The sequence below is a fragment of the Apostichopus japonicus genome, chromosome 14 (genome assembly GCF_037975245.1).
Source record: "Apostichopus japonicus isolate 1M-3 chromosome 14, ASM3797524v1, whole genome shotgun sequence".
In the NCBI taxonomy this organism is placed as follows: domain Eukaryota; kingdom Metazoa; phylum Echinodermata; class Holothuroidea; order Aspidochirotida; family Stichopodidae; genus Apostichopus; species Apostichopus japonicus.
Genome location: NC_092574.1, coordinates 16,194,032 through 16,207,431, shown reverse-complemented (window position 1 = coordinate 16,207,431; position 13,400 = coordinate 16,194,032). Strand labels below are relative to the sequence as shown.

General features: G+C 39.6%; 1 protein-coding gene across 2 annotated transcripts in view; it reads left to right on the top strand.

The window, feature by feature from the left end:
• The window catches only part of LOC139980165 (uncharacterized), a 68,950-nt gene that overhangs the window by 24,365 nt on the left and 31,185 nt on the right, over positions 1-13,400 (top strand). For both annotated transcript variants that reach the window (XM_071991610.1, XM_071991609.1), the window contains exons 7-18: positions 3,395-3,643; positions 4,007-4,198; positions 4,548-4,748; positions 5,726-5,920; positions 7,782-7,985; positions 8,680-8,886; positions 9,309-9,409; positions 10,206-10,374; positions 10,947-11,171; positions 12,097-12,285; positions 12,574-12,768; positions 12,992-13,133. In XM_071991610.1, coding sequence (XP_071847711.1) covers positions 3,395-3,643; positions 4,007-4,198; positions 4,548-4,748; positions 5,726-5,920; positions 7,782-7,985; positions 8,680-8,886; positions 9,309-9,409; positions 10,206-10,374; positions 10,947-11,171; positions 12,097-12,285; positions 12,574-12,768; positions 12,992-13,133 — 2,269 coding nt within the window. The remainder of the gene's footprint in view (positions 1-3,394; positions 3,644-4,006; positions 4,199-4,547; positions 4,749-5,725; positions 5,921-7,781; positions 7,986-8,679; positions 8,887-9,308; positions 9,410-10,205; positions 10,375-10,946; positions 11,172-12,096; positions 12,286-12,573; positions 12,769-12,991; positions 13,134-13,400) is intronic.

The window sequence follows — 13,400 nt, the reverse complement described above, 5'->3', positions numbered from 1 at the left end:
CTATATAGGTGTAATTGCTGTAGTAATTTAGTAATTGCTGGGGGACGCTGGTCCCTCGGCCCGTCCCCTGGCTATAGACCACATTGTCACCCCAACCGCCCCGTGAAAATTGGAAGCAGTGAGTGTGAGTACCGGTAAGCGTAACACAACTTCGTCTTAGGCCAATGACTTGCCTCATTTCAGCCAGTTCTCCAACATCCCCTTACTTAGTGGCGGAGCGTCCATATATACAGTCAGGGGGCGGATGCTTCCCCACTGACGGACTCAAATGGACTGCTGGCGCCCTTTTCAGCTTTTCACTACTTTTTATTTATTCGCGATTTTTGACTATTTTATTGCGCTCTCATATACCTATTGACATTTGTCATATTCTGTTGGTGTAATTTGCCGACAAAATGGCGACGACACCTATTTATTCTCCGTTTATCTGCAAATTAGCAAGGCCCCGGGGAGGGTCATTTCCTGCAATCTAGGAAGTATCTTTACTCAAAAAATTTCTGTACGCTCCGCGCCAACCTGTGGTGGCGCTCCGCTTAGATAGTGTCGAAAGCGCCCCTACAGACCATTCTTGCCCTCCCTGACCAATACTCTAGCTCCGCCACTGCCCTTACTACACTCAAAAACGTTTTTGCGAGTACACTACGAGTAATAGCTATTCTCTTAAAACACCATCGAATATACAAATTACAATGTTTTTACAGACTTTTACGTGCAATCTGAGAAATTGCAGGCTTGAGACCCATATTTTAGGGCCAGGTATTTGCAGCATAAAACACTCGGGAAGTGCCGTTTCCGGCCATCTGGGGGTTTGAAAAAAACCCAAAATTTTCTTGCACGCTCCGCGCCAGCCGATGGTGGCGCTCCGCTTAGATAGTGTCGAAAGCGCCCCTACAGACCATTCTTGCCCTCCCTGACCAATACTCTAGCTCCGCCACTGCCCTTACTACACTCAAAAACGTTTTTGCGAGTACACTACGAGTAATAGCTATTCTCTTAAAACACCATCGAATATACAAATTACAATGTTTTTACAGACTTTTACGTGCAATCTGAGAAATTGCAGGCTTGAGACCCATATTTTAGGGCCAGGTATTTGCAGCATAAAACACTCGGGAAGTGCCGTTTCCGGCCATCTGGGGGTTTGAAAAAAACCCAAAATTTTCTTGCACGCTCCGCGCCAGCCGATGGTGGCGCTCCGCTTAGATAGTCTCCACACATTAGCCCCCCCAATAATTTTTCGGTTCCGCCGCGCCTGTGGTATGTGATATTTTAGGAAACATGGTATGTTCCACTCAGTTTGTGTAGTTAACAATTTTACTTTCATATGAGGTGCAACAATGATAAAAAACAGTTTGATTTTCAGCCAAATTAGAGAAGGTACAATGCTGACTAAAGTTCCACTAGAACAATTGACTCCTAACTTATAGAATGGCTAAAAAATTGCTTTCTGATGTAATTCCTTAGAGGTACTGAACCCCTCGGGACCTTGAGGGTCGGTTTTCACTGAAATTCATCATGAGTGACCATTGTTTGAATTTATAGCATTTCTTGGTAGCAATACTGATGACTTTCATATATAATCCCGGTGCTGTGGCCGAGTGGATAAAGCAATAAGGCATAGCAATCGAGAGGATCCTGGTTTGATACCCGGCCGTGTCATAGCAAGGTGGGTTTCTCATCCAAGAGCAATCTTCAGTTTTTCCATCTGAAATGACTTTCTAATTGAAAGATTCAAAATTAATTTGAAATGTTTAATTGGCATCCACCCGACGTGTAACTTATAATCCATGAGCCCTTGCGGGTTTCTCCCACTTTTGTGGTTGCTTATTAAAGCGTAGTAAAATTGACTGCTGATTATTATATATGTCTAATATTTGGTGCAAGTGGATGATTTGCTTGCTAAATGCAGACTGTATTCCATTCCAAAATTCAAAGGCTGACTTAATAAATACAATGCTTGATATAGCTCTATTTCAAATATGATCATAGCACTTAACAATAAAAGAAAACAAAACAAAAACACATTGTCAAATACATGGCAGAAAATGAATACACAGTCCAAATAAAATGTTTTTTTTTTTAAATCTGATTTGCCTTTTCGAAAAGGATCGACCAAATTGGGATAGAACAAAGCCAATTTGTGGCCCTGTCCATGATTTCTAAGGTAGGATTTGCCGTTGTTGGTCGATGATTCTTATGGTGATATGATATAATTGGTTAACACGTGATTCCTTTCCATGTTTACTATTAAATGAGTCGCCATTACAAGTTTATTACAACTTTAGAAGCCTTGTAATATTCTCCATCTTAGGTAACATGCAATTCATCCCATATGTGAAGAAATGATACCATATCCCTCTAAGAAATCTATACCAACAGCATCACTTCCCACCTTAAAAACCGTGGGCCTGGTCACGGAATGAAGTGGAACAGGAGGTCCCCTAAATACACTAAGGGACAGAAGACAACTTGTACGGGTGCTTGGTCTACCAATGAATACAATACTCCCTTTCATGCTTGTCAATCTCGCAAAGCTTTTTCCTTCTTCTATTAAATTGGTTTTACCATCGTAGCAGTTGCTTCTCTAGGTGTGATGATATAACAGTGAAATCCCTCCTTACCCTGGAAGCTGTTGAACTACCCAATCTTCTCTGTGTTGTCTACAAAACTGTTGACGACTGTTGATAACAGGATGCACATAAATATGGAGTTAAAAAGTATACAAAGTGTCAGTGTCATACACCTTGCCGATGCAAGGCCCAAACTAAAGAGTCAATTTTGCTCGTAAGTTTTCTTTTTACAAGAAAAATATCTAGCCTACATACATGGAACAAACTTTTTGACTGCTACAGTCTAGCAGAACTAGCAAGTCTCCGTGAGTTTGTAATTAATCTTTGCAAAATTGACACGGCGGCTGAAGACTTTGTGAAATATAATTTAGTTGGCTAGTGCTCCATCCTTATTTTATGTTAGGTTTACAGTCTTGTTGCAGGGCCAAGGCCCTCTCACACGACTTCACAACTTGACCCTGGTCATTGGTAACTTGTCACACCTACACACCAAAGTGTGCACAATTCAAACAATCTCTCCTGGGGCAACACAGTGCACCACAGCCGCGTGTCCCCCGGGGACTTCCCATAGGGTACAGCCTAAAACCGGCGCACGCAAACATATTTGCAAGTCACCTCGCAAGTCTCCATTTATACACCTGGGTGAAGAGAGGCAATGGAGATATAATACCTTGCCCAAGGGACACAACGCAATGATCAGGCCAGGACTCGAAGTCCACTGCCTTAACCACTTGACCACATTGCCCTCTTACCTATATAGGCTTTAGTTCTATCATACTGGTTGTTTCTTGATGGGTTATGTATTGAAATTTCTGATTCTATAGATACATCTAGACCGGTTTTACAGTGTCCAACGTCGGTTGTAGTTTATGCGGATGCAGGGGAGACGTCTGCTCGAGTGACTTGGGACGAGCCCACAGCATCGGATAACTCTGGTGCCACTGTGCCAGTAGTAAAGACCGGAGGACCTGACATAGGGACCTACCAGGATGCTAACTATTACACGGTACATTACAGCGCAACTGACGAAACGGGCAATGAAGCCAACTGCCAGTTCTCTCTTCTTGTCAGAGGTGAATTATATATCAGACACATTCCTCACGCTTAAATAATTGATACATATTTGGGTGTGTTTCCCTAAACTACACATTAAATCGTTGAATGTTCTAGTGAATTCTATTCTTTTTCAGATCTCTTTCTGGCAGAAGGGACCAGATAGAGCCTTAGATCCATGAACCGACCCAACTTTAGATTCTCTGTCGTGCTTGTTAAGTTTTAACTTAAAGTTGCTTGTTGCAATTAAAGTAATGCAAGAAATGGGCAATTTGGGAATAAATAAACCAGAGTTTGATTCAGAAATAAAGTTTCTTTATTCGTTTTTCTACTGTTTCATATTCCATTTAATTTCATCTTCAAATTCTTCATACATTACCCAGTCATTCAATGTGTCGGTCTATATGGGAGCCACACACAGCTAGTCAACTGTCCAACCGGATTTAGCTTTGGTTCAACTTGTACCATACAATGTGCTGCTGGGAGTGTCATAAGCGGTGAAACAACCTTGACCTGCGAGCGTCATGGTGACCCACCAAAAGGCCGGTGGAATGCCACAAGGCCTGTGTGCACTGGTATGAAACAACAGATTTCTTTTCTGCAGTTTGTTTGTATATTACTAACAGTATGTATTATAATAACAGATTCTTATGCAATTCTAATGTAGAATCCTTTCCGCCAATCCCGGTCTCTCTGTAGCCGGTTGGAATTTTTTTGATCTGTGGAGAACTTAAATTCGCTATCTACATTTCAGTAAATCTATATGATCTTGATATGATTTCAGGAAACAAAGTCATTTAACAAATTAAGTGTCATAATTATTATATCACCAGTCTTAACATTTCATGTTACATCATTTGTTTGATGCCGTGAAAAGTAGCATACAAAGAGCTAATTTTCTTTTGTGTTTTATTTTAATTGTAGCCGTTCAGTGCCCTGCCCTAATGGCACCTGAGAATGGTGGTTTTCGCAACGGTGCCTCCTCGTGCCCGACCAATTATGCCTCTTGGTGTTACTTTGAATGTGACGAAGGTTTCCAGAGGGTTGGTAGTTACTCCCGTCATTGTCTGGCGTATTCAGGAGAACTAGTAGGGTACTGGGATGGTGAGGAAACTACTTGTGAACGTAAGTACTTTTTTTCCTTTTTGATTCCTTGCCCGATGGCTCAAGGAATCTATGCGATGGTGTTTGGGTGTGTGCGTGTGTGTGTGTGTATGTGACGCCCTTGGCTCGTAAACACGATAACTCAACAGTGGCATGTTGGATTAAAGTCATAGTTGGTAGATACATGCGCCATACTGAGTAGAAGAACCCTATCGATTTTGGTGCTCATCTCATGAATAATAATGAGGTCACAGGGTCAAACGAAAAAAATCTTCAAAATCAATAACTACGCAATCGAAATTCAGTAATTATTCATACTTGGTATGTTGGTAGATAGCGGGCACATATGTTCAAGTTGATATTATGCATATTTATTAGGGGGCCGGGCTTAATTAAGTTGATTTTCACTAAAATAGCTTGTAAACACAGTAACTGAACAAGGACAAGTTGGATTGAAGTCATACTTAATACATGTATGTGCCATAGTGAGTAGATGAACCCTATTGATTTTGGTGCTCATCTCATGAATAATAATGTCATGGGGTCAAACGTGAAAATCTCCAATGCTTATTACTCCACATCCAAAATTCAGAAATTATTCATACTTGGTATTAATGTGTTTGTAGATAGTGGGTACATGATAATATTTGTTCAAGTTGATATTATGCATACTTATTAGGGGGCGGGCCTTAAGTTGATTTTTGCTAAAGTAGCTTGTAAACATGGTAAGTTAACATATTTAGTAGGTAGGTCCTCAGTTAGTGAAAGAACCTTGCTGATCAATTTAATCAACAATGACAAAAGCAAAGACATTTACAATGCAATTTGATTTTATAGTATGTAAGTTTTTAACATCATGAATCTGTTTCTTGCATATCTTATATAGATAATCTCAAAGAACATGTCTTATTTGTCGTTGGAAGTTTTCCCTTTTGGAACATGGCTGTTTAATCCTGCTGTTTAATTTCTTTCCCCCCCCCCCACTCTTTATTGTTCAGCGGCTACTTGTCCCAGCCTCTACATTCCCGCACATGCCAGGATAGGTAACGAAGGAGAGTGTCCGTTGATTGGGAACGTCCCTGCGGGGACATCGTGTGAGTATGAATGTGAAGAAGGACACATATTAGTCGGCCCCGAGAGTCTCACATGCGACAACAACGGCAGGTGGAGCGGCAGTTTTCCAAGATGTCAAAGTTAGTGATGGCATTACCAGTTTTTTTCTTTTTCTTTTTCATTATGATATTTGGCGATCATAATGCTTAATCATTTAAAAACTTTGCTTCAACATTCATTACATAACTTGATGAATATTACACAGTGCCCTGCTCTAATAGCGCCTGAGGATGGTGGTTTTTCGTAACGATGCCTCATCAACTAACTTACATCTTGAACTCCTTACGTTCTGGACAAATTACTTATGCATTTTCCCGTGCCATCGGCGCTCAACTCACAAAAAAAAAACTACCACCAACTATACCGTAGCCTGCCAAGGGCAGCCGGTGCCAGTTCTATCTGGCCAGATCCAGTGCCTTGGTCTGGTCATGCTTTTCCTGTGACTTGAACTGTGAAACAGTTGCAAGTCTGCATCAAAGGTTTTGATGAGAAAAATTCATCCGCTCAGCTCACTTGAATACTTTTTATCTCCTGGATAATATGTCTTATCTTAAAGAGTATTTATAAAAAATATGGAATAGTAAACTTTGACTATTTGAAGTCGTGTGAGCTGCAAATAGACATTTGTAAATCAATGATGTGTTAATCCAAAGAAGTTGATTCATATTGTAATAATAAGCCTTGAGCTCAGTGTATTTAGTTGTAAGCCTAGGTTCATAATGCATCAAATAATAAAATGGGACAAACTAAAACGAATGACAGCGAATGACCGAATGACAATTGACTTTGTACAGGGTTAATTATCATTTGCGAATGACAGCGAATGAAGGCGAATGACACCGAATGACAACGAATGACAACGAAGGACAGTATTGAGAAGAGATAGAATGATTAACGGAGTGGAGTAAATGCGGTTATTGGTTTTCTGCGCAAAAATGATTTGAGGAAAATGGCATATAACGTGGTTGCAGGGTTTTGGTGTAATTTACGGATAGAAACCACAGGGAAAGTTTTTGTGTGAGAATGCTCTTGAGTGCTGTGCTTTTTACCTCTGTAGATTTATCATAGAAAGATAACTGAAGCCGTTTCAAGATTATAGTATTGTTAGTTTCTAACAATTAATATCGGAAAAATGATGTTAAATTTACTTTTTAAAATCAGACTTACAATTTCGCTTACTATAAGGTGCTTTTTTATCGTGTCCGTACTTTACTAGATCTAGATACCCACGAAGTCTGGACTGTGATATCCGGTTGAAGCAAATGTCTGTGCTGTCATTACTGGCATTCGTTTTAGTCAACACATTTTTTTAGTGTGTACAACATATTGTCATTCGTTATATGTAACGCAATTGTCATTCGTTTTAGTAACACCCTAATAAAATTACTTACTGGAATGCGCCTTAATGATCTCAGTGTTAAATTTGATGATAATATTAGCTCCTCAGTCCAATCCTTACTACATTGTCTATATAACTGGAAAAGCTTGTCAAGAATTGCCATTTATAGCTTGAAATGCACCAGCATGCACCAAAGGTTGAATTTCAAACATAGGTTCGATGAGGAGAAATACCGTATTGCAATTTAAACCTGTTATCTGACATCCCAAAAGCCAAACTTTATCCAGTTTCATTTGACATTTTGCGCTACTCCTGTGGAGCTGACGTAACAAACTGTGTACTAGACTAGGTAGTCCAGTCACTTTGGTTGACAAGCCGCAAAGTCTGTTGAAGAAATTACTCAAATTGGTATTGTGGTGTACAATGTATTGCTGTATATCAATTATCTGCTACTCTGATATAAAGCATATCAGAACTCATTTTTATTGCCCATAGTCATCAAGTTAAATGCTGCTTTGTTTCTGTTTATTTCAACATCTGGAAATAATTTTTAAGACTTACAAAACTGATGATCAAGTTTGGTTTTTGTTCTAAATTGCTAGTCATTACCTGTGACAGCTCAGCTGTGCCCGTACCCGTGAATGGATATAAGAATCGTTGCCCATTCCAGAAGATTCCTTTTGGCTCGACTTGCCTGTTGGGCTGCAATCACGGCTTTATGCCTACCAGAGGGTCAGAGGTCACCTGTCAAACCAATGATAATGGGACAGCTATATTGGAAGGAACCGCTGTCACTGTCTGTGATCGTAAGTAAAATATCTTCATGTCAGCACAAAGAAATAAACTTTTGGTATGTACAGGTGGTTGCTATGTCCTTCTCATGATAAAACTTGTTGTATTGATACGTTATATTTTGTTGGGAGTGAAATGTCTTTTGGACAGTTGGCTCTGTCAGTAGTGACGACTTGTGGCAAGTCCGTTCTCTTGTTCTAGCTTAGTTACCGGTTTAGTCATGACAGCTCTCGTGGATTTGTACTCTGGCCATTTCAGAATCCATTATAAATACTACTGATCAAGATATATCATGAATCATAGTAGATTGACACACTGCTCGTAGCAACAAACATTTACTGCAAAGGCTTGCAGTCCTTGGCATCGAGAGAACTAGGTCAAGTGTCATTAGGTCCAGTTCTGTTGATCATCAGGTCCAATTTTGAAGCCTTCACTTTACCTTAACTGTTATTGTGAACATCAGAATGACTTATTTGATATCCCAGAATTTTCCAGGCTCTCTAATTGACCCCAAGCCCTGTAGCAGTAGTCTCCCCCCCCCCCCCCCCCATCTTTGGTGCTGTCATCCCTTTACCTGATATAAAGCCTGTTTTAGCCTTTCAGTCATCCAAAGATTTCTCAGATTTGGTTATATAACTGTAGAATATAAACAGTCTTAATGGAAGAATTGTCAGTTGTTTCTTATGCTTTTATTTATTTGGGAACTAGCTGTACAGTGTGTTCCCTATGATGCCCCTGAACATGGTCTCATCCAAGGTTGCATCTATGAAGGACTCCCTACAGATTTAACAACACCTCAGGTGTACCAGACTGTATGCTCTGGTGCCTGCGAAGATGGCTACAATCCATTCGGCACAATAAACCGAAACTGTCTAATCAGTGGTATCTGGGATGGCATCCCCCTTAGCTGTAAAGGTAAACACAAACCATATCCTTTGACAACCTTCGGTATCGTAATTTTGAAAATGGTTAACTTTTTGGAAAAGAATATGATATCTAACTTATGATAATGATTGTAGCATGTTTTAAAATAAAGAAATTTCCCCTGCTTTTCTCTGTGTCCGTTAACATTGAAATTCACCATTTTGTGTTTTACAGATAAACAGCCTAGATATCCAGAAATAGGTCTTTGTCATCAACATGAAGGCTATTTTATATGTTTTGTGCAAGGGCATTGCTATCAACAAAACTAGTGATCCATTTTCAGTTTTATATATGTGGTACATAAGCAATAAAGTCTGTCTACAAAAGGACAAAGGTTGTTTTGTTAGATTCAGTCTATGCATGTTTATTGCTGCTCTGCATGAATGTGAAAATTCATTTATTTGCATTTTCAGATGTGACAGCTCCAGTGATCGATTGTCCAGATCCAATCACAGAATTTGCTGAACCCAGAAATGATTTTGTTGTTTCAAGCTTTCCATGGGAACCTCTTCAGGTGAATGAATCGCAGTGCATGAAATTTTGTACCTTGAAAAATGACACAGCAAAATATTCATTTACTAGAATATCTCTCATTGTTTCTGTTGGAAAATAGAAAATTTAAGGTGGAGGTTAAACACTGCTAAGAGATAATGCTTCTGTGAAAAGGGGGAGGGGTGTTGGGGTAAGCCATGACCCGCTTGTAGTCCCTTTTGGAACTCCTGGTTAGTCTACATTGAACCCAAGGGCAAGTGCATTCTGAAAACTTAATCAGTGTACAGCATCGGTGATGTCATAGTTTACGATATTACCGATGTTATTTATTGCCAGCCCAATAGTTCAGTTGTAAAGCATGCTTGTTTCTTAACTGTTGGAGTAGACTGTAAGTCAGAGCACCTCAATCTTAATATCTGGAATTTTGCACTTGTGTGGTTCTGCTTTGATGTAAATATTAGAAATGTCACATGAGACATGGTGCAATGCTTCCTTTAGGTGTCCGGTGTGAGGACTCCAGCATACCGTGTGATTAACCAGCAAATATCAGCTTAGAGAATTAAGGAAGTAAGAGAAATGCCATCTTAAATAAGCTATTGTGTTTGTTTATATCTGTTTTGATGTGAATGATTTAATGAACTGCTTTTCTTGTTTTCTTCAGGTAAGTGATGAAAGCCTGCCAGTGGTTTTAAGATTAGTAAGCATCCACTCAGTCAAGAGGGCCCACCAATTTGATATTAGTAATCATGCAGTTGTTTGGGGTCTGCCTTGATGATCACTAGAGAATTGATAGTTAATTGTTGACTTGTTTCTTGCAGGTTTCTGATGTAAGTCCTCCAGTGGATATTAGATTATTGAGCATCAACTCAGTTGGAGAAGGAGAAGAGAGAACAACCATCTTTACTGAAGGGGCATACTCATTCCTCTATATAGCTTCAGATCAGCTAGGAAATGAAGATTTCTGTACAGTTGAACTGACTGTCAGAGGTTTGTAATGACGCCATGGCTCTCTTTAAAGTTCCTTGCGCCTCATCTGAAGCGCAGATGGTTTAAGAACTGAACAGCGAAGGGGTTGACATGACTTGCAAGTAGATAGTAAACCATACGTGATAACATATAGAATGTAATCTTTCTGACAACCTTTGGTAGCATGATCTATATTCCAATACCCCAATGGTTTTAGGAACCCAAATTCAAATCATGTTTTGTCACAGTTTAGTATGCTTCTGAAATTTAACAAAGGACAGATTCAAGGTGAGCGAATGGTGATCTGAAGCTATTACAGATCATGCTGTTTAACTGGAAATGTCTGTTTGACATATTGCCAAAGATGGATATAATGTGATGTGAGCATTTTGTAATTAACATGGGCAAATAACAAATTTCGGCATCTATGGATAACATAGTATGTATATATAGGTACATATGACATTGACAATGGGACACCGTGAGTGCTATGTTTGTTTGTTTCAAAACCTTAAACTTGGATTGATGCCTAAATAGGTAATACTTCTTTGCTACAAGTCTTTAGGGATGAATTGTCTGATCTCATATTTCAGTAACAAAATGTCCACCTGTGGGGACCCCACAGCATGGCCAATCTGAGCTAACGGCTGGTCAGGGTTCATGTTCAAGTTACGCTGTGCTAGGTTCGATATGTAGGTACACCTGTGATGAAGGTTACCACCTATCTGGGGGTGAGGATGAGGTACTCTTGGAGTGTCTGGCTCACACTGGTGCCTCTACACTAGGTTACTGGGATCAGGAACCTACAGAATGCGAACGTGAGTAATATCTGGAATACTGAAATAACTTATCTCCGTCTGAAGTCCTGTTATTTCCTGTAAGAGCAATTTCTTACAAAACTTTGTTTCCCCCCAAAAAGAGAAAAAAATATAGGTAGAAAAAGCTGGAGATGAGAGTAAAGAGTGTTTAATTTATTCCTTTCTCCTGTAATCAAAGAACATTTAACTATTTGTGAAATTACTTCTAATTTGTTATGATTTGTGCAAATAGTATTGAGCTTGCAGAACAGCTAGCCACCTTATGCAGAGCTCTTTGTAGGTGTTACCTCTATGAACATCTCATGGCAATCAGTTTCTCAATTGGTGACTACTTGGTGTGTTGTCTTTGATTCTATATTACACCTGTTGCGGTTTGGCAGTGACACATTTCATGACATTCAAGCTAAATTTTATAAAGATGAATGCTTACAGGCTTTATCAAGGCCATGGTCTACTCACAAGATTTTTACAACATTTAACCCCCGGTCGTAGATAACTGACGTCACACCCACACAGCCAAAAGGATTGAAACAGTTTCTCCCAGGGTATTAAAGTTAGCTTCATCTAATTGTCCCCTGGGGGACTTCCCGTCAGGTGCAGCCGCAAAAAGGATCATGCACCTATATAATTTACAAGTTAACTCCGCACATCCCCAGTTAGGTTTGTGAAGTGAGGCAACAAATAAATATAATGCCTCGCCCAATAAAACAAAGTAACAATCTTGCTGGAACTTGCAAACCTTAGATCGCCAGTCTGTTGCCCTTAGCCATTGACCATATAACTCCATACTTCAACCAGTGACCATGGACCCCCCCCCCCCCCCACATTAACATGATTTTCTTGCAGTGTTGTATTCTAATATAGTAATTACAGACTTCATGGCTTCTCATGGCTCTTTTCTCTGTCCTATTGTTTCTTGTTGCAGCCAACACCTGTAATGTACCTGTCATACACGATGGATACATATCTGGATGTTTGTTAGCCCGAGTTGATTACCAGGCAACTTGTCAGTTTGTCTGTAATGTTGGTTTCAAGAGTAGTCAGGGTCTTTCACAGATGAGAAGGACATGTAAGGCCGATGGTTCTTGGACAGGAAGTGATCTGATATGTGGAGGTAAGCTGCATTGTTGTCTCGAGGTATCAAACTTTCTCATCCAATTTTCAATTATTCAATCCGTGTCAGGGTATGCACAAAATATAAAAACAGAGATATGTCTTTATGTTAAGTACATAATTAAGATGTGTTTTAAATTGCAGCCAAACGAAATGTTTGCCTTGGTTTTTCTCAGAGATGATTGCCCCCAGTGATTCTCATTATTTAGGATTTTATTTATTTATTAATTGTAGATTTCTTTACAATAATTATGCATCTATTCAAACATTGCGTGCATATTCATTTCAGCTGTACAATGTCCTGCTGACTTCCAGTTGGATAATGGTCTTGTTAGCCCAGATGCTTGTTCTACTGAAGCAAACTTACCCTATGGCTCAGTATGCCAGTTTACTTGTGATGATGGCTTCCGACAAACTGGACCGTACTCCAAGAGATGTGGAGAGGATGGTACCTGGAGTAATCCAAGAAATGTGGCTTGTACTGGTAAGCAACTGGAGATTAGAAAAAAAATCTTTGAAGGGCAAAAGCACAAGAAAACAAAATAAGGTATTGTTAAACGCAGGGGGATAGTCTGCCCTCTTAAGAGGTATATGAAAAGAACAAAAGATGGTTATGAAAAGAACCCCAAAAATCAATATTTTATTTCTCATATTCTGCAATTACCTTCAAAATCAACTTGTATTTAATGTTTATTTCTGTGATTTAGATGAGCAGGCTCCACGCTTCAGGGATGCATGCCCGAGGTATCTGCAGGTTTATGCAGAGAGTGGCTCAACTGAAGCGGTTGTTAACTATGATGTGCCTGAAGCAACTGACAATGCTGGTGCAGATCAAGTGGTTGTTGAAAAGTAAGTATAAATTCAGACTTGTGATACGTAGACTAAGTCTGTCTGCATACAAATATTATTACTACAACTTTTGGAACTTTGCTTTGATAAATGTCATGTCATAGTTATATCAGTTGAAGGTATGCTGTATTGCCCGCGAATATGCCAGATTTTCAAATATGGTTACCTTTGGTCAAAATTCTTAAACTATTTTTGATATCACCCTGGAGGAAATTTACCTCACTGGGACATTCAAACATCTTGTGTGTTCATTTAGAATGTCTGAGA